The 23,866-nt window shown below is 33.7% G+C and overlaps 2 protein-coding genes and 2 pseudogenes across 2 annotated transcripts; 3 read left to right on the top strand and 1 right to left on the bottom strand.

Annotated features, from left to right (window-relative positions):
- Positions 1-1,713, bottom strand: LOC133675024 (3-ketoacyl-CoA synthase 6-like). The gene has a single exon (XM_062096290.1). It carries the CDS (start codon positions 1,630-1,632, stop codon positions 157-159), a length of 1,476 nt encoding a protein of 491 aa, XP_061952274.1. The 5' UTR covers positions 1,633-1,713; the 3' UTR covers positions 1-156.
- Positions 1,714-9,246: 7,533 nt separating this feature from the next.
- LOC133675379 (alpha-L-fucosidase 1-like) lies at positions 9,247-10,996 on the top strand (annotated as a pseudogene).
- Positions 10,997-15,358: 4,362 nt separating this feature from the next.
- Positions 15,359-20,997, top strand: LOC133675953 (DEAD-box ATP-dependent RNA helicase 7-like). Its single transcript, XM_062097520.1, has 14 exons — positions 15,359-15,991; positions 16,683-16,817; positions 16,904-17,044; positions 17,140-17,251; positions 17,604-17,674; positions 17,752-17,906; positions 18,294-18,405; positions 18,854-18,955; positions 19,054-19,114; positions 19,195-19,363; positions 19,445-19,541; positions 19,632-19,726; positions 20,082-20,215; positions 20,417-20,997. Exons 1-14 carry the CDS (start codon positions 15,539-15,541, stop codon positions 20,641-20,643), a joined length of 2,064 nt encoding a protein of 687 aa, XP_061953504.1. The 5' UTR covers positions 15,359-15,538; the 3' UTR covers positions 20,644-20,997.
- LOC133675378 (mitochondrial metalloendopeptidase OMA1-like) lies at positions 20,669-23,794 on the top strand (annotated as a pseudogene).
- The last annotated feature ends 72 nt before the right edge of the window (positions 23,795-23,866 follow it).

The raw sequence follows: 23,866 nt of genomic DNA, 5'->3' as shown, positions 1-23,866 counted from the left end.
TTATTGAATTTTTAAATACGTTATTTATTTAAAATTATATATTTAAATTTCTCTTAGGAGGACTTTTCACAATCTTATTATTCACGAATATATGGAATTCATTTTCATAAAATCAAAACACAATTAATCAGGACTTCATGGGAATAATCCCTTTGACTAAGGGGTGATGGGATATCGATCGATTGAGTCAGCCCATGGGCCTTTACTGGACTCATCAACTATGGGCCGCAAACATTCCCAGACCAGACTACAACATTTTGGCCCAGTTCCCATCCCAAGTACCCACACCTTGTCACCTTTCCTGACCATCCCCTTAGCTTCCATATAAGCCAGCTCATACCATAGCGAGGAAGAAGACTGGTTTCCAAACCTGTGGAGTGTCATCAAAGCAGCCTCATCTTCATTCTCACCAAGCTTCAACCCTTTTGCAATCTCTCTAATTAGTGGCCTCCCTGAAGTTGGCAAGCAAAAATGGTGTATCACGCTCTTAAAATTTGGCACATAAATCTCCCTTGACTTTTCAAAATATCTCTTTCTAATTGTTGAAACGCCATGCCAAAACTTTTCCAAAGGAGGCAAGATCTGTGCACCAAGAATTTTTATATTAAACCTGAGAACTTCTCCAAAAACTTGGAACACATCGCTGTGGATTGTAACCCCAATTTTTCCTTCAGAATCTTCTTCACGAACTGCAGACATGTAGCTCTTGTCTTCAAAGGATCTTTGGGTTCTTACTGATGAAAAAAGCTTGTATTTTGATGACTTTCTGGCTTCATTTTTGTTTGTAAGCAAGATGGCAGCACTTCCCATTCTAAAGCTACAGTTAAGGAGTAGCTTGGATCTCTCATGACCAGGATACCAACCGGTAGATAAGATTTCAGTGCTAAGAACAACGGCATAGGAGTTCTTGTGAACCTTCAAGAGGTTCTGAGCCATGTCAATGGCTATAGCTCCTGCACCACAACCCATACCAGAAAGGCTAAAATTTCTTACATCATCTCTCATGGCGAACTTGTTGATGATTATGGATGACAGGGAAGGTGAAGGACAGAAGCCACTACAGTTCACTATAAGTATATCAATATCTTGAGGAGAGATTTTAGTTTTGGAGAGGAGGTCTTCCATGATTGGAAGCAGAACCATTTCCGCTTCTTTAATGGATTCTTGTTGATGGGATTTTGGAGGAATGCAGTGTAAGGCTGGAGGGAGATAAGTTTCTTCACCTAGACCAGAAGAAGTGAGGATTTTGGCCATGAAAGCTACACTTTCTTTATCAAAGGACTCAATCTTTGATGCATTTTCAAGGAAAAAAGAGAGGGGGGCTTTACAGAAATTTGGTGGTTTGAAACATGAGAAGTCTACAAGGTAGACTGGAGTGGAACTTAGGAAGTAGGGTTCGATGATAAAAATGAAAAGGAAAATAGAAAGCAAGAGGAAATGGAAAATGGGTTTCCATTTTTGAAGGATAAAGATTGCTTCCAGTGAAATCACAAGTGCAAGAGTGGAAAGTCTTAGTACTTCCAAGAGAGTTGAGAGGAGATGCTTGAATAGCAGAGAGTGAGGGCCGTGGTTGGCCTTAGAAAGAGGTTCCATTGAGAGAGATGGAGGGATGGGGAGATAGTCAGCTGTCATGGAGTGGTGGTTTCCCTAAGGTTTCTTTCCGATCAGAAGGGTTTAAATAGAAGGTGTCGGGATGGTCTGTGTGGTGACTTCCAAGGCGTGCTTAAACCAATTTTCATGGAGAGTTGCAAATCCAAATTGCTTCCAGCTTGGATAAAAGAATCAAATAAATAAGCTTCCAACTTGGATATTTTTAATTCTCAGGATAATGCCACAGCCCACAGATGATAAACATCCTGTTAAGTTTTCTCTCACCAGTCAATGGGAGGCAGAGCTGCGATGGAGCAAGCTATAATTAACCCAAGTGGTGATAGAATAACGTGGTTGCATGGTGGAGAGTAGCGTTAATTTTCTGACTACAAGGCATGGGCATGAGTTCACGGATTTTAAATAATAAATGTTAAATCTTGGCATGACCCAGCATACTGATATATGAAAGTATAGGAAATTTGGGATTTTAAAAAATCAAATAAGATATTCATTTATTAAAATTTACTTAACCTGTTGGGTTTGTAGCCCAATTAATAATTGATTTGAATTCACTTATTAGAACTTTGACTTAAGCGTTTTTCCATTATTCTTAAATATTCAAAGGATATTGACTGCTCTTTCTCAACAGTTTTCCCAATGTTGAATTTGCAATTAATATTCTCATTGGAAATTTAAACTCAACTGATGTCATTGTATACGCTATTCAAAAGAGAAAATTTTTTTTCGATTTTTGGATAATAATACATTTCATATTTAATTTAATCTTGATTTTAATACGAGATAGAATTGTGGGTCATATTAATTTAATAGATCGTGTGTATTTTTTTAAGAAAAAATAATGTTTAGCTTCGTTTTTCTCTTAAATACGTTTACTAAACCTTGCAAAAATGATAATTTTTTTTAAAAATTCATGCATAAATTATTAGATTTGTAAAATTTATTCTAATATCGGTGCAAATACAAAGGACAGATTTGGACTTGGGGAACCAAACTTTAAAAAAATTCCTTTTCATTCTATTGGTGACAGATGTTTTCCAAATTTTAAGATAATTAAATATCTTCCGAGCTCTTATTGTGCTCGATGGAAAAGGAGATGGTACTGTGATCCGGTGATGTCCAGTCCGAATCTGATTCCTTCAGAGTTCACCATCAGTCCCTTTCTCGTGGACAAAGCCGAGTACTCAATGCAATCACTCATTAATTATTAAGGCTAAAATGGTGCCAAGGATTGTCAATTTTGATTCAACCAAGGACATGCACAAGCTGAAAATTTAGCTCCCACAGTCAGAAAAGACCCGTAGATATATTCAAATTTATTAAATTCGGTTTGATGCATGGCCTGGCTCATAACTAAGGTTATAAATTGGGTTGATTATCCCTAATCTACTTAAAAATAAGTTATTTCAAGATTTTTTTTAAAAATAAATTATAACTATATTGTTTTGAATTTTAGGATAAATTGGGTTTTATCAAGTCACGGTTGATTCTTTAAATTATCCAAGTTTAATTAGATTAACTTTTACATGGCTTTTAATTAAATCTAATTTGGACTAAATCCTAAATAATTATATCATAAGTTAACTCACCGAATATAATTACCTATCAAGCTCATTTTTCTCCTATAGAAAGTAGAAACTAGGTAGAAGGCACTCTTGGGTGCACTCTAAACACCTCAAATCCCTTCTCCACATCAAGAATTATAGCCGAATTGGTATCTATGTTTGTCCTCTAATGGAAGATAATATGACCATATCCCTATTCCTACATGAACTATTAGATTGTCTACAAAAAGAAAATTCCGACAATAGCATGAAAAGAAAAAAATAAATTAAAAGAGACTAAAAGAGGTACTTTTGTTATTACTGTTACCCCTCCTCACACCACTTTATGAATTGAAGAATTGTTTTTTTAATTTTTAATTTGATCATCAAACTTTTATTTTACATGATTTAACTTTTTTGAACACAAATTAACACCAAATTACATGTTTTTCTAGGAAAGAGGGTTGAATTAAAAGATAGAGAACTGAAGTGAAAAGACAGGTAGAATAGGTTGCAAATTTGGAATTTATTTTAAAATTTTATTTTAGTCCTCTATCTTTTTTAGCTATTAGGTAATTGGTCTATGCAATTTAAAAAATTTTAATTTTAATACCAAACTTCATTTCCCTTATTTTTCAGTTGTTTTTTGGTGGGAGGAGAGAGAGAGAGTCTCTAAATTCCGGTTTAGAGAGAGAGAAAGTTGTCATTGGTTATGATTCTAACCACCAAAATAGTTGGTTTTTGTGTCAAATAGTTCCATGTGATGAGGAGAGTTCAAATTAATTTTTTGTTTTTACCTTGAAAGTGTTTAGAAAAACGAATATGAGCTTGGGAAGATTTTGAATTTCGTGTTGATTTTGGGTTTTTGGTCTTTTTTTTTTACATATTTAAAGGACATGGATTGATATAACAAGATTCTTAAGATGTTTTTTATGTATTTTTTAACGTGTTTGACTTATTTCTCGAGTTCTAAATGTCCAAAAATCATAAGAACGATTTCGTTGGAAAGAAATATTCATTCTCTACAATTTTATAGAAATAGAGAAGTCTCAATTCACATATTTTTTTAAAAAAAATTGGCCCAAAATATCATAAAAAAGAATAGAGTCAAAATCTATGACAGAGAAGGAAAGTAATTTCCTTTCCTTTAAAGGATAAAACCAGACTATAAAAACCTCTTTAAACAGTAGCTAACATATATTTTTGATACGATAAACACACCACAAGAGAGAGGAGACATCATCTAAGAGTAGTAGCAATCATAATTGAAAGAAAGAAGCAAATGATATCAGCCTTTTCAAGACGTCCAGCTCTTTGATTTTCTCATACTCCTGAATGGTGTTCATTATGTCAAGTTTCTTTTGTTTTAATTTATTTATGGAGTACTTCTTTATTTTTGGGATTTTTTATGTAGCTTAACCATGATTATACGAATATTTCTTTGATTGAACTAATTCAATATTTATTGAGTATTTCATTGTGAACTTAATGTTTCGGTATACTTGATCACCGTGTGTAAAATTTGGGATTTAGTTTGAGACTGAGAAGTAATAATTTTTTTAGTTATTGTTTGAAATACCATAAAAAATCTATAAGATATAGATATCTATGGAACTTGTGTAATCCTTAAGGGTTTTATCATTAATGAATTTTGACAAGTCTATAATTTTTACAGAGACATGGAAAGTTTACTTGTCAAAATAATTTGTAGATGTCTGGGAGAGATTAGTGATTAAATTAATAAAATCTGATTATCAACAACAAAAAAGAAATTTTGATAGGATTAATTCAATTAAAAGATTCGCATAAGAATTGTTACAGTGAAGCCAGAAATCCCAGGATCCATTAAACCTGATTTCAACACCATTTAATTACTTGCTTATTTGTTTTTTTTTTCACAAACTTTTATAATCGAATCATCAAATAGATATGAATTTAATAATTTTGATACTTATTGATAATTTTTATAAATTTTCATGGGATAATACTCTATTGATTTATTTTATTACTTATTACGCATTCATATACTTGCGATTTTAACCAACAATAATCTATCCTTATAGCTAGTATGGATTTTTCATAGTTTATTTACGTTGGATTTGGATTGATTGATTCATTCAATCAAACTAAGATAAAAATTTTTTAATCTAAATAACATTTAATTACTGTTTGAGAGGGAAAAAAACAAATAGAGTTGAAACATGTTCTAATATATTTCTTGTTTTGATGAAAAAAAAACTTAAAAAATATCTGTAAAATAGATTTTTTATGTTTTTTTTTTTAATTATGCAGCACCAAGTAGACCCAGCCTCACTTCAAAGTCAAACAATATCCTTCCATTTTTTATCCAGCCAGAACGTGCCCATCAATACATGATGGATAGAGCTGCTGTATTTCAACAAAAGCTACGGACGTGAGCATGCCTTCAACTCTTCAAAGTAGCAGATGCATGGGTTCTGAAACCAGACCCGAAATCTTGATCTTCTGTCTGGAAGAAATTATAGAAGTAAGAAGAGCTAAGCAAATTGCTGGTCGATAAATCTGACAACAACATTAAAGGCATCATCCAATCTAATTTCATGTGCATTAATGCTGCATTAATTTCTCGGCATGAGAAAGGCAACGTAGTCAACACTATCCCATTTCCATGACTATATACGAAAAATGCTAGACACATGATCTCGATTGACGTTGTGATGCAATTTTTGCCAAAAAAGAAGAAAAAAAGTTAGAATCTCCAGCAAGTAATTTGGAGATTCTTGTTGATACATAGAGCATTGCTTGTTCACAAATACTCATTATTTTATAATTTTTTAAAATAAATTATTTCTTTAAGACTATCTGTTTAAATTATCTTCCAACGATTGCACAATCCAATCGCATTGACCATGACTTCATGGGAGTAATGTTGGGATATCGATCGATTGAGTCAGCCCATGGGCCTTTACTGGACTCATCAACTATGGGCCGCAAACATTCCCAGACCAGACTACAACATTTTGGCCCAGTTCCCATCCCAAGTACCCACACCTTGTCACCTTTCCTGACCATCCCCTTAGCTTCCATATAAGCCAGCTCATACCATAGCGAGGAAGAAGACTGGTTTCCAAACCTGTGGAGTGTCATCAAAGCAGCCTCATCTTCATTCTCACCAAGCTTCAACCCTTTTGCAATCTCTCTAATTAGTGGCCTCCCTGAAGTTGGCAAGCAAAAATGGTGTATCACGCTCTTAAAATTTGGCACATAAATCTCCCTTGACTTTTCAAAATATCTCTTTCTAATTGTTGAAACGCCATGCCATCTTTCAACTGATAAAGGGTCTATTAATAAAAAAAATTCAATTTGATAATAAAAATTTAAAATTGCATGTTTAAGGACTCAATTGGAATTTTTTAAGGTTTAATTGAATTTATTAAGGATTTAATTGCAAGAAAAATTAATTTTTGAAGTTAATTTAGACTTTAATTGGAAGAAATTAAAATCTGAGAGTCAAATTGCAATTTTTAATAGTTAATTTGGTCAAATTAAGAGCTTAATTAAGAAATTAAAGTTTGATGGGTAATTAAGGATTAAATTGAAGAAACCCAAAACCAAGGACCAAATTGAAAAAAAACATGTTAATATGGGGGTTGAAATTAACCAAATTAGGAGCCAAATTGAAGAAATTGAAAGTTTGTTGGTGGATAAAAATACATAAATTCAAAACTAAGGATCCAAATGAAAAGGGAGGTCAACTTAGGGGTTGACAATTGAGTTTGACATGGGTGAAATTGCATGAAATTAAAAGTTTGGTGGCAATTGTAGGTGCAATTAAAAAAATGAGGAATAACAGAGACTCAATTAAAAATTTTCAATCCCCAATTAAAAACCATAAATGACGCGTCGTTCAGACTTAGTTAAGAGAATATAAGTGACACAGTTGTGCAATTTCAAACGAAAGAATGTGGAGCTACAAACCTTCAAATTGTGCAAGGTTGGGTTTAAATGAAAGGTGTGAATCCCCTCTATCAACTTCAGGTGGTCTCGGGTGACGATGATATTAGAATTGCTTCGTCGAGGCCTTGAATGTGGGCAACTCAGTCGGCCATGACTGAAACATAATTATGCAAGATCTGATCTTTTTTTTTCGTGACTTCATATGCAAAGGCCCATAAATTGATTCTTATCACAGGTTTACAACACTTACCTCAAGATCAAGAGGCCAGGAATGGATTCAAGACCTCTTAAATCTCTATAAATACCCACTTAAAAAAGAGCTAAAAAGAAAGAAAGAGAAGAAGGAGAGAAATAGGAAAAAAAAGTGGAAAATAGAGGAAAATATTCATAAGAAAATTAAATGAAAACATCTAGGAGCCTAATAGAAAGATTTCCTAAGCTTTGAAAGGGTAGAAAATTGGTGAGAGATAGAACTTTCCAAAGAAAAATAAAAGAGATAGTAATTGTTCTAAGTATATTTTCTGATCCAAAAGTAGGTCTTTGTGGCCTCTAGAAGTGTTTTTTTGTTTTGTTTTATATTTATGTTTACAAGTATGAAAAAAAAAGGTTTGTAATACTCAACAAGTGATGTTATATTTACCTTTTAATGCTGTTTTTTTTATTTCCTAAAGTTTTTTTTTAAGTTTTCAGATGTTTTTAATATAATAATGTTATTGTTTAAGTTGTTTTTTTATATATATATAATGTTGTTTTAGTTTTTGTTTAACTTAAGAAATGCATGTTTAAGTAAGGATGTTCTTTCTGGCTGTGCTAGATTTGTTCATGATCAAAATGAGTTTAGAAAGACCAATTTTGAATTTATATTAGATAAACATGTAGTCTGTTTTAAGTTGGTTGTTTTTGGATTTGTTATCTGTTAGTTTTTTAGATTCAAACATGTTTGTGTATAGTAGTGTGACATGTTGAGATAAAAAAAAACATGTTTTAGAAGCAAAAAATACCTATTTCTTGGGTTTGACAGTGCTAGGCAATAATTGGGTTTTTTGGGGTTTCTAGGCATGTTCTTCGTGTTCTTGGGAAGAATATTGTCTTATCCCTATGATTCGAACAATTTTTTATTCATTTCTTAGCACTAAACCCTTCGGGCAACTTGATTAGTCAATAATTTAGGGTTTATTTGCATAAATAACAAGTTTTTAATGGATTTTAATTCTAGGGTTTTGATTTTGAACAGAAATCTATTTTGACAAAATCATAATATTCAAGTGATAATCGAAGTGAATGAATACTAGATTATTGATTCTTGTGTGATTTCCAACATGTATGTGCCTTTGTTTTGATCGTATCTAGTCTGATTTGGGTTTCACATTGCTGAGCTGAGTTCGGTGTTGTTTTTTTTTTGTGTTTGATCCGTTTTGTTCAAGAATTTTCGGGTTTTTATGTTTTATTGGTGTTTAATCTACTTTTTGGCTTTGGTTTGATTTTTGGGTCAAATGAGGAGTTTTAGTTTGATTTACGGTAGAAGAAAAAATTCAAGTCAACCCAGTCGGGTCAAAATTGGGTCAAGAATTTAAGACCTTGTTTGGTTTGCCATGTTTTTGTTAAAGGTTTTTTTGGTTTAAGAATGTATTTGACAAACTCCTCTTAGATCTATTTTGGTTGTTTTATTATAAGGAGAAATGAGTTTTTTTTATCAAACAAAGCATAATATATATATATATTCTTGCTTAGGATCAAATTCTAAAATTTTCATATATATTTTATTTTTATATATATTAAAATCTATTTCTGTTTGAATTTTTCTACTGCTTCATCAATACGTTATAATATTTACAGGTCATTTGATCCATTTATACACTAACAGAGATAACATATAATACACGTACAACATACCCGTGAATGATTGCATCATGAAAACAAATACAAGTACCATGCCAATGGTAAGAGAACCACAACAAATTCCAATTAAAACCATGTTCTTTACAATTCTCTATTCTCTTTTGGCCAAGGATTCTTCACCCTTTTTTTCTTGTCCCGTATTTTATTGTGATCATTGTCATTCACCACCTTTTCTTCCATAAATGAATAGTGCCAAAGGCCTTTTATCATTATCAAGATTGATTGTAGCATATAGCAATAAAAAAGAAAAGAGAGAATTATGGGTAAGTTACGATGTTTTTTGTTCATAATCACATTGCTTCAACTTTCAAAACTTGTCATTTCAGAACGTGATCAAGTCACTACACCTCCATTACCAATCCTACCATTACCATCATTTTCTTAATTGAAATGGCAAGAAAAGGAACTCATTGTGTTTCTTCACTTTGATGTTAACACATTCACTGATTCTGAATGGGGCACTAGTCATGAAAACCCTGCTATTTTCAATCATGTTGGCCTTAATGCTAACCAATGGGTAAAAGTGGCAGCAGAAGCTGGATTTTCTCTCATTATATTAACTGTAAAACACCATGATGGATTCTGCTTGTGGCCTCGTAAATACACTTACCATTTCATGGAAAGCAGTCTATGGAAAAACAAGCATGAAGATGTTGTCCAAGAACTTGTCAATGCAGCCAAGAATCATGGTGGGATTGACGTGGGACTGTATCTTTCTCCATGGGATAGGCATGATAAACGATATGGTAATGATTTGGAGTACAATGGATACTACATGGCTCAATTGCAAGAACTTTTTAACAAGTAAGTTTAAAAATTACTAAAAAAATTCAACATCTACTTTTTTTTTTTTATTAGTTCCACTACATAGAACTAACAATATTTTATTAACATTTTGATTAGGTATGGGAGTATTAGAGAGATATGGTTTGATGGTGCAAAAGGTTTAAATGCACCAAACATATCATATTATTTCTCAGATTGGTTTTCAATGGTGAAAGAGTTGCAAGCTTCTATCAATATATTTTTCGACGCCAACCCAGACGTTAGATGGGTTGGAAATGAAAATAGTTTTGCCGGAGATTCTTGTTGGTCCACCATCAATAGGACTTCACTCTCAATCGGAAATGAAAGCATTGTTGAGTAAGTAATTTTGATTTTCTAGCAACCACACACACACCTCAATTTTCTCTTCTTAAAAACTTTTAATTGTATGATTTGGTTGCCGTATGTGAATAAAAAACATACTTGAATAAAAAGCTTTTGTTCTTAATGTATAGTTTCACAGTGTCAGTATGTTTTTGCCAATCACATGAATATTTGGTTTTCATTGGGCAATTATCTTAACACCGGAGACCCAAAGGGGACAGATTGGCTGCCAGCAGAATGTGATGTTTCAATCCGAAGAGGATGGTTTTAGCACAAGTTAGAATCACCAAAGAAGTTAAGCATGTTACTTGACATATATTACAAATCGGTCGGACAAAACTGTCCTATTATTCAATGTGCCCCCAAATTCAACAGGTCTTGTGTCTGAGGATGATGCACAAAGATTAAGGGAGTTTAGAGGTGCAATTGACACAATATTTTCTACAAATTTAGCTGATAAGTGTCTTACAAAAGCTAGCAGCCAAAGAGGGGAGAAGGATAGCGATATCAGGCCCCAAAATGTGTTAGATAGTGACCATTTGTGGACTTATTGGTCACCAAAAGATGAAGAGTTCAAAGATAATTGGATTGAGATCAAATGCACCGATGAACTGAGATTTAATGTAATTAGAATCCAAGAGGTAATTGGTCTTGGTCAAAGGATCGAACAACATGAAGTTTATGTGGATGGTAAGAAGGTTGCTAAAGGTACGACAGTAGGGCACAAGAGGCTTCATAGGCTTGAAGAAGGAGTTGTCGAGGGTCGGATTGTGAGGATTAAGATTCTCAAATCAAGAGTAGTGTCATTGATCTCTTCTATTGGTTTGCATTACAACCCTTTTTGGCACCCAGATAATTAAGATGTGATTTCATATATCTTGCTATGTATGAAAACTACAAGTCATGAAGTACAATACTAAAAGCCAAAAAAGGCATTTAAAGGTAAATGAAATTTGCTCCATCTCATCACACGGTAGAAAAAATATTGATTCCTCGCTATTATATTTGTGTGTCGTGATAGAAATATTGGCATTAAAGATTTTTAGAAACACATATCCATTGCATGGAAAAATTATTAAATTTTTTATTTATTTTTAAATTTTCATGTTAAGACCAGACACCTAATAATTTTAATCTAATTTAAATTTTCATGTAAGATTAATCACCTAACAACTTGAATTTATTTAGATTTCGGGACTCATTGAGATTTTTATTTGTTGTCTTTCTTTTCCTTACAACCCTACTAAATAAAGTTAAAGAATAATAAATTTTTCAATGTCATAGTATCGTAAGTATTTTAATGAGATAGCAATTTTTATAATCTATTCTCATCCCATTTTCTTTTAAAAAATAAAAAATTTCTAAAAAAATATTTTCAATGAAATTTAGTCAATTTATAACACTTTCATTTATTTTATTGTTGATGAGTTTTTATAAAATAATAATAATAAAAAGAATAGAGAGTAAAAAGATGAGCAAAAAATAAAGGGGGGCAAGATAATAAAGAATCAAACAAGATAACGAGAGATCAGATAAATATAAATAAAAAATAAAAGATTTAAAATTATGAGATCTTCTAATTAATTGTTAGATTTTATTTTTTAGGTTTGTTAACACAATAAATACATTTGCCGTACAATTTCCATAATTTAAATTTCTTTTAAATTTTTCATGGTTTTAAACATTTTGAATATTTTATTTGATATGGTCAGACAAAAGAGAAAGGGAAAAGGAAAAATGAAAAAAGGGAAAAGGGAAGGAAATAAAAAAAATAAAAAAAAAGAAAAGGAAGAGAAAAGGAAAATAAGAAAGAAAGAAAAGGGACAATAATACAAAATACATAAATTAATAGGGCCAAATCATGGCTTTTTGATACTAAAAAGAGAATTTACTTGTCATGTAGGAAACCAATCTGTTATTTCTTTGCTATTCAATTACATACCAAATCAATCATGTAGCTAGGAACTTGATTTTTTTTTTATCCAAGTAATGAAAACAAATTGCTTTTTGATAAAGAAGAAAGAGTAAACTCTTGAAGTTAACAAGGGACCAAAGGATTGAATTATAGGACTTCTAAAGTAATGTCGGAAGCGGTTAATTTCTTGTATCAATTAGTTGTTCTCAATAAAGTAATGTCGGAAGTGGTCAATTTCTTGTATTAGTTAGTGTATATTTTGAACTCTCCAAGCTAACAGCTTCATTAATCTTCATCGAGCAGTTATCTTTAAATTGGTGATCCAAAAGGGATAGATTGGCTGCCAGCAGAATTTTGATGTTTCAATCCGAGAACGATGGTTTTGGCTTAAATCAAAATCATCAAAGACGTTAAACATGTTACTTGGCATATATTACAAATTGGTCCGACGAAATTGTGTGCTATTATTAAAAGGGATCTTGTTGTGTTTGTTTGAGACTAGGATTTCCACTTTCATTGTGCCTTAGGATGTGCTTTCCTTTAGGTTTGATTAGAATTCATATTTTTCTTATTCTTTTTTAGTTTGTAGACAAGGCCTTTTCTTTGAGTTTGTCTGTCGTTATCTTAGTGCATGTGATGGACTTTTGTTGGAAGGTATTTTTGAATTTTTCTTTCTATTGTTTCTTAGATGGTGACATGTCAATTCCTGATTGTTACAAAAAATTTTATTCGGGGTGAGTTCTAAGTTAGTTTCTTCTACTTTCAAGTATGTCCGTTACTCTTTGGCCATCGATTGCTGCATCATCAATTTAGTCATCTTTTTTTCTTCATTGTCTCTTATGTTATCTCTATTTAGCTAGTTTTCTGATAAATTTTTTTTTAGGCGTTACTTCATTTGTTCCCACTAAGGTTAACTGATGCTTATACCGGCCTTTTGCTTGAATGTTTTGAACATTCCTGCCGCAATGTATTTCACGCACAATCTCTGCATTAATGTTTGTTCTTTCTGCAAAATTTAACTGGGGTGTAATGTTATTGTATGTTGGAATTTGTTTCTGTTTTTTTTTGTTACTTGCAAGGTGCCCAGCTTTATTTTCGCCTTTCCTTGCGTTCCATTATGCTTAAAATTCTGTATATTACTCTCTCGACTTTGCTTTTTTGGTTTGTTCTTTTTTCCTCCCTTCATTGCATTTTCACCATAATTTGTGTAAACATCCCTACTTACAATTCTAAGACTTTTAAAAGTTTGAAAAAAATATATTGCATCAAACTCTAAATCCAAATTCTACCAAGCTGCGTGACGAGGTTTTGGATACAGGCTTTCAGGTCTCGGTGACTTGAAATTGGCAGGATTCTCCTAATGTATACGCTGGAAAATCATCGATAGAGGATAACTGAAAAATATAAATTTTCAAATATTCATTGAACATAAATAAAGAAATGTTGAAATATTGCTAATGTTTTTTTATAGTATAATTTATTTTGTTTTTTTAGTTTAACGTGAGTGTCCGGGCCAGCTTGCGCACACCTAGACTAATCCCACCGGTCCTGAAATTAATAATCATGTAAGCCTCCAGTGGCTATCATATGAGCAACCACAGGGCTCGAACCTGAGACCACAGAGGGAGCAAACGTCTTAGTCTCAAGCTTTTACCATTAGGCCACCACCTAGATAGTTAGTATAATTTCTTTTTATATCGTGTAAAAGATGGTTCAATGTAACTTTGTCAATTTGACGGGTTAAAAAACAACTCAAACAACCATTAAAACATAATTTGACTAAAAAAATACTCAAGCTGACATCTTTTTTTATATATAAAAAAATTATTATAGCGACAACATGTTGGATCGACTCAGGTTAACCTGTCAAATTCATGATTTGGGTCACGAGACTATAATAAACTAATATAAAGCAGATCAAAACAAATCATGCAACCCAATTCTCAATCAACTTTATATTGAATGATAAAATTAAAAAAAAATTAAAAAAATTAAAAACCTAAGTTGACCTGTCAAATTCACGATATGATTCATGAAACTATGATAACCCCATAAAAAATAAATCAAAATAAATTATGAATCCTTGTTCCTAGTCAACCCAATATTAAATGATGAAATTAAAAAAAATCAATTAAAAAATGACACAAAAATAACCCAAGTCAACCCGGATTAACCCATCAAATCCATGATTCAGATCATGAGATTGAGATAATCTCATAGAAAATAAATAAAAAAAATAACTCGGGTCAACCTAGATTATTCTACCAAACCCGTGACTCGGGTCATGAGACTAGGATAACCCCATATAAAGTAAATTGAAAAAAAAATTAAGCATAATTCCCAATTAACCCATTGTTGAAGAATGAAATTGAAAAAAAAATCAATCTTAAAAAAGAACATAATAAAACAATCTAAATCAACTTACAAAACTTGTGATCGTAGCCATGAAACCGGGATAACCCAATATAATGTAAACCAAAATAAATCATAAAGCCCAATTCCTAATCAATCTAATGTTATTTGATAAAATTAAAAAAAATCTAATTAAAAAAATCTAAATTAAACTGGTTTAGCTCGTTAAACCCGTAGTATAAGTTATGAAACTAAAATAACTACATAGAAAACAAACAACAATAAATAATAAATCTCAATATCTAATAAATTAAATATTAAAGGATAAAATTATATAAAAAAACATAAATAAAAAATAAATAAATAAAAAAATTATTACAAAAAATAATATTTTATAAGGTGGTAGTTAGTTTCTGTTAACTATAATAACCTTTTAAAATATCATAAAGATTCTAAGATTGGAAAAAAATTCCTCCACGTTTAATAAAGTATTAGACTTTTTTTGCACCAAGAATACCCTTAGTTACAATTTAAAAAATATTTAAATAACTTTAAAAAATTAGAGAAAGTATAATAAATGAAACATTGATAAGTTTTATTACATGAAAAATATTAATTTTTCATTTTCTGCTTTCATTTTTAATAATATCTATCTAATTATTAAATCAAAGACGGGGAACATACACGATAGACACGGAGACATTGACGAAGCCCATGTGAACTGGGCCTAGGCTTTAGAGATTAGTGGGCCCAAATGTTTATTAGTTGCATCTTAAACCCTGTATGCAAGAAGGCCCATCAGCGGGAGACATGCTCGTTGGAAAACCACGACACGGTCCTGGAATCCAAACAAGTTATTGGATTACATTCCATCATAGCCTTGGCCCATACCTCTCCCCCACCTGGTTTCTAGCAAAAATCAAAATTAATTCGGTGCTTTGTGCTGAGTCTGCTGACCATCAAACGCTCAAAATATTTCCACCGCCAGCTCTATAAAACCATAAACCCTAACTAGTTTTACCTCCTCTTTCTCCCACTGCTTCTGCACCGCCACTTTCACATTCTTGCGTAGCAGGAGAAAACAATAAAAACCCACAATCCCTAAAGCCCCAGTATAATAGAAAGCGAGAAAAAGATGCCTTCAATATCTCTTACTAACACCACCACCGCCACCAACTCTCCAGATTCCAAGAAAGAAAAGAAGATGAAGAAGAAAGTAGCTCTTGAATCCCAAGAAACTGACCCTATGATGGTTTCAATCAAGAAAGAGAAGAAGAAAGAGAAGGAGAAAAAGAAGAGAAAAGCTGTAGAGTTTGATGATGATGAAGAAGAGAGGAGTGAAACAAGCTCAGAGCTTTGCGAGCCTGTGAATTTGAAGAAGAAAAGCAAGAAAGCTAAGGTTGAGGAGGAGGAGGAAGAGGAAGTTAAGGCTGAGGATCCTAATGCTGTGACGAGGTTTAGGATATCTGAACCGTTGAGGGAAACTTTGAAGAAGAGAGGGATTGAGGCTTTGTTTCCTATACAAGCTAGGACTTTTGAGGATATCCTTAATGGCGGTGATTTGGTTGGCCGTGCTAGAACTGGGCAGGTATGTTTTTTTGTGCTTGTTTATGGCTGAATTTGTTAGAAAAGATTGATTTTTTTTTTGTGCTTTATGCGATGGTATGGTGTTGTTAGATACAAATTGTGAAGTATGATATTGTGGTTATTTATTTGTGGATTTTTGAAAAAAACATGTTCATTTTGTACAGCTAAAGAGCTTATTTTAGGATCATGCACAGTCAGACATGGTTGTGAACTGTATTTCATGGATTTAGTGGTTAATGTGCTAAAATTATGGTGAATTTGTGAAAAGAAATCTATCAAATTATGTGCAATTTAGTGTTGGTGTGTTAGAAAATGTTCAAACCGGGAAAATAAGTTTTTGGGGCTGTGTTTCATGGATTTGTAGTGGTTTTGTAGCTAAAGATCGAGTTTTGCAATAAAAGTTTAAGAATTTATGCACCTGAGAGCTGGTTTTGTATGGTAGCTGGGGTTTTAATGGCTTGGATGCTACTATGGATTGACTAAAGAATGGATTTTGTGAAGGATTTTCTATTATTTGGTGAATGAGGTAAAATAGATACGTGTGAATGGTTTGAAATTGAGTGTTTATTATCTTAACTTGATTTTTCTGGTGCATGTGATTTTATGCTTCTTAAGCATAATTATGTTCTCCAAGTCAAGAAGAAATGTTTTTTTGATAATTTAGAAGGTTTTGACATCCTACAATTATGCAGGGTAAAACGCTGGCTTTTGTTTTGCCAATTTTGGAGTCCTTAGTAAATGGTCCTGCAAAAGCATCAAGGAAGACAGGCTATGGCAGACCACCTAGTGTTTTGGTTCTTTTACCTACCAGGGAATTGGCCACTCAGGTATAATAGAACACAGGGGATACATCTATTGGATGTTGACTTTTAAAGTGGTTCTTTTTACTCAGTGATATGCGTGTCCTTTTCAGGTGTTTGATGACTTTAAAGTTTATGGGGGCGCAATGGGCTTGAATTCTTGCTGTGTATATGGAGGAGCCTCATACCAGCCTCAAGAATTTGCCTTGAAGAGAGGGGTGGATGTAGTTGTGGGAACACCTGGCCGCATAAAGGTATCATTGTTTTAGGATGTTATTTGGATCATTACAAGCATTTGAAATTCTTCTATTTAACATTTGTTTTTCTATTTCCATCAAACTTGGTATAGGATCACATAGAGAAGGGGAACATTGACTTAAGCTTATTGAAGTTTCGGGTCCTTGATGAGGCTGATGAAATGCTGAGGATGGGTTTTGTTGAAGATGTTGAACTTATTCTTGGTATGTATCTGCATGTAGGGAGACTTGGGACATGTTATTTTGACGTGTCTTGAAGTTCAATTATTAATTCTGTAACCCCCTATTATGTTTTTATGATCCAGAAAATCTCTAAAACCTTGTTCCTGGGGTGGTAATGGATGTTGGTGGCTAAATATGTTTTGATGTTGCTAATCAGATGGCTTTGCTGTTTCAAATTCCTATGAACTTGTTGCTGGAGTATATTTGATTATATTATAGATGCTTGTCTCTTAACACATTCTGATGTTTCTTGTGACTTTACTCTGCTGTTCTTGCTTAACTGATGCTAAGTGTTAAGTTATTGCTTTCTTTACTAGTGTATTGTATTTTGCAGGAAAAGTAAAGGATGTAAACAAAGTTCAAACACTTCTATTCAGTGCCACCTTGCCAGACTGGGTGAAACAGGTATGTTCCTTACTTTATGAATAAGAGATATAAAGTGTGCTGTGTTATCACTTATATTTTTTGCCTTACATTTCCAGATCTCTTCTAAGTTTCTCAAGCCAACCAAGAAAACTATTGATCTTGTTGGCAATGAGAAAATGAAAGCCAGTACCAATGTAAGGCATATTGTACTTCCCTGTTCTACTTCTGCCATACCTCAGGTTATTCCTGATATCATCCGTTGTTATGCCAGGTTGGGTTTTCATACAGTTTGTTTATTGGTGAATATTTTTTTTGGGGGTCTATTTCCATGGCAGCTACTTCCAAATACATGGCAAAAGTAAATATGTTGGGTGACTTTTTTTTATATAATTTTAATTTCGTATACAAAACCCAGTATTCCACTCTTTCCAATCCTCTTGTTAATCTTCACTTCCACCCACAGACACCTTGTCAGAAAAAAAGCCAAATCCTTCTCTCTTGAGTTAACAGACAAGATGATATTCACTTTTGAGTTTTGAGGATGATCTATTTGGGATGGCCATGGATACAGAATTGGCTGCCGTGGAAATTGAGACAAACACCTTCTTTTTCCATTTTTTTTTCACTCATCTTTACCTTTGGGATGATTTTAATTCAGTGGAGGCCGCACAATTATTTTCACGGAGAAAAGGGAATCTGCAAATGAACTTTCTGGATTATTGCCTGGAGCCCGGGCTTTACATGGGGAAATACAGCAGTCTCAGCGTGAGGTGAATTTTTGCATACAAGTGTTCCCTTGTATTGTCTTCTGTTTTTCTATGAGCAGCATGTGTCTATTGTAACTTCTGTTCATTAATTGTTTTTGAAGTTCTCTCTGGCCATGTTTTGTATTAAGATAATTTTTTAGCATGGGAATGGGCCCAAATATGATTTCAGATCTTGGATGTCAATTATCTGTCCTCATACCTCACCCCCCTTCAGTGCTCAAGGATTCCTTTTTTTTTCCCAAGAATGCCAGCTGTTGGCTTATAGTTTTGGCAGATGATTTTTTGTGGCATACAGAAAGTCTTCTGGAAAGAAAGCAACCTGATAAACATATTTTTGCATTAAAATAGTCAAGGATTTAACCATGTGTGAAGAAACTCCATGAAGAAACTTACCTTCTCTGTCAATCTCTTTCTTTCTTTCTTTCTCCTTTCTAATGTATGATATCTGCAGGTGACCCTTTCTGGGTTCAGGTCAGGCAAGTTCCTGACCTTGGTGGCTACAAACGTTGCTGCAAGGGGATTGGATATCAATGATGTACAGTTAATCATCCAGGTGTGTCTGTCCCTGCATGCTCGTGTTTGCAGGTGGACATTATGAAGTTTGAAATTTGTATGTCAAATATACTTACTTTAAAATTTTGCTTTTTTTAGTGTGAACCTCCAAAGGATGTAGAAGCTTATATACATCGGTCTGGACGCACTGGACGGGCTGGTAAATATTCATATTTATGACTTCTATTTTTCGAATGTCTGGTTTCGATGTTGATGCTAAGAGATGTAACTGCTTTATAGGCAATAGTGGTGTTGCTGTGATGCTCTATGATCCAAGAAGGTCAAATATATCTAAGATCCAAAGAGAATCTGGTGTGAAATTTGAACATATAACTGCCCCTAAAGCTGAGGATATTGCTAAAGCAGTTGGTGTGGAGGCTGCAGAAACAATAATTCAGGTTTCAGACAGGTATACATACTATGGTGGTGTTGATGAATACTTGACTTAACTCTTGTACCCTCAGATGCTAACATGTAGCAAACATTGCAGTGTTATTCCAGCATTCAAATCTGCAGCAGAGGATCTGTTGAATACCTCAGGTTTGTCAGCGGTAGAACTACTTGCAAAAGCAATTGCCAAGGCTACTGTAAGTTCTGTTTATCAATGCTGTTTTTCAGTTAGACATTGATACTTTAACTCTGGCTTATTGCCTTGAGCGGAAAACATGTAAATGCAGGGATATACTGAGATCAAGAGCAGGTCACTACTCTCTTCCATGGAGAACCATGTCACGTTACTTCTTGAATCCGGAAAACCCATCTACACCCCGTCGTAAGTCCTAAATGCTTTTTACTCAAGTTCTCTTTTCTTAAATTCAATCCTACATAATATAAGTTGGCTGCTTGTCATTCAATAATTGTACACCCATTTCATTATAGGAGTTCTAAAAGTGAAGGATTTTTTCTTTGCGGCAAACTTTTCTTTCTTCCTATCTTGTCTACATGGAATAAGTTGACTGTTTATGAGATTTTCTGTACTTGGTAAAGACTGTAGAATATCTCTATATGAAGTACAGAATAGGTTACATGAAATCAGTTGGTTGAATTCCTTATCTAAATTATTTGTCCCCTTTGATGCAGTTATCTGAATTGTCGAACTGTTTTGCTTGTTGCTTGAATTTTCTCAGATTTGCCTTTAGTGTATTGAGGAGAATCTTGCCTGAGGATAAGGTTGAGTCCGTGACGGGTATGACCCTTACAACTGATGGAAATGGTGCGGTTTTTGATGTAAAGAAAGAAGATGTTGATACCTTTTTAGCTGGTAACATTCTATTTTATAGGTTAATCTTATCACTTCCTTAGCTTGGCAAGTACTTCCATGTAGAGCATCGCTTTTTGCATGAAATCCGTGCTCTTGATTTCCTTCTATTTGTTTTTATTTTTGGCTTGCATTGACCTTGAGCTGTGATGTGATGTGATGTGATGTCAATGTTCATTATTCTTTTCTTCCTCGCTGTTGCAGCTCAGGAAAACGCTGCTGGTGTTAACATAGAGGTGGTAAAAACTTTGCCATCTCTGCAAGAAAAAGAACAACAAAGGGGTAGATTTGGTGGTGGTGGTCGTGGTAGAGGCGGTTTTGGTGATAGGAGTGGTGGCAATAGGTTCTCAGGAGGCAGAGGTGGTGGATTCTCAGATCGAAGAAACAGCTCTGGAGGCTTTAAAGGTCGCAACAATGGGAACAAATGGTGAATGCTTTCAATTGCATCAGAAGTCCATGGATGTTGAGAGCGATCTTAATTTACAGTTACAAGCTGAAGAATTTTCTGATGATGAAGAAAATTTGAAAATACAGCTGGCTTGCCTGGGGAATTTACATCTAGGTTGGCTGGACATAGAGTTTTCCTGCAAGTGTATGATGTTAGGCTTGTTAATTTTTATTTTTCGCTTTGAGCCGTATTTATTTCATTTTCTGGGGATTTTTGTTGTCTTCCCCATGTTTGAATTTCACTGGAAATGTAAGATCAGGTGACAAGATTTAATTCGTTTAATTATTGAACAGTGCAAATCTATGAAAATAGCTCTTGAGCTGCATTGAATTTAAAATTTACTTTTCATATAGTTGCATTACGTGCAATAACCTTGTACATAATGTTGATATTACGAGTCTGATGAGGTTCAAGTGCATTACAATCTGTCAGCTAGCTTACCCTAGATAGCGAATGACATGGTATAGTGGATTATAATACTGTCAGCTAAAAATCAAAACTATGGGACAGTTTATACAAATGTTTATGTTTTTTGTTGCAAATATCGTAGCATCATTGGACACATGTAAACGATCATATCTAGTTGCCACTGCTAGCAACGAGCTCCACCGTTTTACTAATGTCTGGATCGTGGTTGTAAAAAAATTAATTTTAATATTAATATATGAAAATATTAAAAGAAATATTAATTTAAAATTTAAAAAAATAAAAAAAGATCTAAATTTTTTCTAAATTATTTTTAAAACACAAAAACACAACGCAAAAACAGAACAAAAACTCGCAGCATAAAAACACCGAACTTCCTGTGTTAATGAATCTTTATCTGTAAAGTTTTGATCTTGATCGAGAAACATGGGTTGCTACAGGAAAGCAAAGCTAGCTCCTGATGCCTTAAAAAGCTACACTTTAAAGAGTGTGACAAGACCTTCAGTTCAAGAATCAACTTTTTCAGGATTTTATCAAGACGTACGGATCTTTGAATTCTGCTTCAAAGGCGGTAAAGTTTTCTTGGTTCTCTAAAAGTTCCAATTTTTATCCAAGATATGGAATTGGTTCTCAACGGGTGTTAATAGATTTCATTATAATCTTGGTAATGGTACTGGTGCTAAGAGATTTTTTTTTTAGTTTAATCTGCGTGGGTTAGTGTATATGTATTTTAATTAATTTTATAGGTTTTGAAATTAATAATTATATAAATTTTTATTGATTATAAACAATTATAAAACTCAAATATGAAATATATATATATATATATCTTAATTACAAGTGCTTATCATTTGGTTAAGATTTTATTATGCTGATGGCTATCATGTACAGCATTTTAAGCCTAGAGGGCCTAAACGGTGGTTTAGGAATCCAATAACTGTTGTGATTATTGTTTTGGTTGGTTCCGGTGCTTTTATTATATTATGGTAGCTTAGAGACTGTACCTTATACAAAAAGAAAGCATTTTGTGCTTTTGTCTAAGCAAATGGAGAGAAAGATCGGTGAGCCTCAATTTCAGCATATAAAAGCGGGTTTTAAGGGGAAGATATTGTCTGCACTACACCCTGAAAGTTTTAGGGTACGTTCGACTGCACAAAATATTATTGAGGCTTTGCAAAGAGGGTTCAAGGGTGAGCAAGTTTGGAGTGATATGGGGTATGCATCGCCAGAGTGACTTGGCACAAGAGATGAGTGCTCATTGAGTGGGAGAGAAGGGAAAATTGAGGGGAAGTGGTATAAAGAAGATGAAATTCTTGATGATAATTGGATTTATCAAAGTAGAAAGAAAGAGTCGAAGGCAGATGCTTCACATTTGGATGGATTGAAGTGGGAGGTTTGTTAATGAGCCTGTTAATGCTTTTTGTATGCCAGGGGGTAAGATTGTTCTGTTTACTGGATTGCTTGAGCATTTTAGAACTGATGCAGAGATAGCTACCATTATTGGGCATGAGGTATATCCACTCTTTACATGTCTTTATTGTCAGTTTCAAATTGTAGTTTATGATGCTGGGTTGTTATAGTTTCTACTACTTTTAGTGTTGGTTTGAAGATGATTTTTTTTTGTTTTGTTGGATGCTTTTTTGTTGATTAGGTCGGGCATGTTGTGGCTCGACATGCAGCAGAAGGAATCACAGAGAATTTTTGGGTTGCCATTTTGCAACTCATTCTTTTCGAGTTTATCATGCCTGATTTGCACACGCAATGTCAGCTCTGTTTTTGAGGCTACCTTTCTCCCGAAGGTATGCTTCTCTGGTTAATTGTCATTTGTATGTAGCTTGTTCGCTTAGTGTTCTGTAATGTTGTGGCTGAAGTGGAGTGGAGCATCCTGAGTGAAGCGAACAACGGCTTTTGTCTTTTTAAGATTTATTTTTTGTTTTGTTGCTAGTGATGATTCAGAGATTGGGGGTGCGGGGGTAATACCCCACGGTATGGTAAAGAAATATTAGAAAAAATTATTAATATTTATTGGATGAATAGAATTTCTTAAGCGATTAGGTTTTCTTGAGCAGTTTATGAATTACTATTAAGATATATATTTACTAAAAATTATTAATTTCTGTAAAATGCATGCAACACTTTCTGAAATCTCAAAGTATTGAGAGGATGGCAGAACACTGGTAGAACATACATGGGATCTTGTGAAGCCCTAGGTTTTTCTGATCCTGTGAAGATCAAACACACATTCTAGCTTGTCTCTTTCCTACCAATTTTAAGGTCCTAGTTGGTGATCCGGATGCCAGTCCTTGATGATTATTTGTTACTGGGAGGGCTTGTTTTCTTGCTTTCTGTGCAATAGATCTTTCTCGCATGTGTCCCTCTCGTCACTTTGGAGTCTATTTTTCATGAAACCACTTAAAAAAAAAAAATTATGAAACAAACAAGACCTAAGAAAAAACATGAAATAAATTTGCTAAAGCAAACATTTTATCCTTTACCTTTTAGTACGAATCAAATACCTCACGAACATTTTTACCTTTTAAGTTACTGTCTTCTTCAATACTCTCTTCTAACCCAGCAAGCCTGCCAAAAGCAACCAAGAGATGCCAACATATGGCAAAACTGAAAAGAATATGCCTAGAGCAAACCACAATCCCCCAAAGGCTGACGAGGGCTGTGCTGGCAGATTGGATGGTAGAGGAGGGACCTGACGGTCAGGGCAGAGCTGTGGTCGTTGAACTTCGGCTGGTGGCTAGTTTAACATCGGTTTGGTGTCTGGTGGA

Source organism: Populus nigra, chromosome 16 (assembly GCF_951802175.1).
Source record: "Populus nigra chromosome 16, ddPopNigr1.1, whole genome shotgun sequence".
Taxonomy (NCBI): domain Eukaryota; kingdom Viridiplantae; phylum Streptophyta; class Magnoliopsida; order Malpighiales; family Salicaceae; genus Populus; species Populus nigra.
This window is presented reverse-complemented; position numbering and strand designations above follow the sequence as displayed.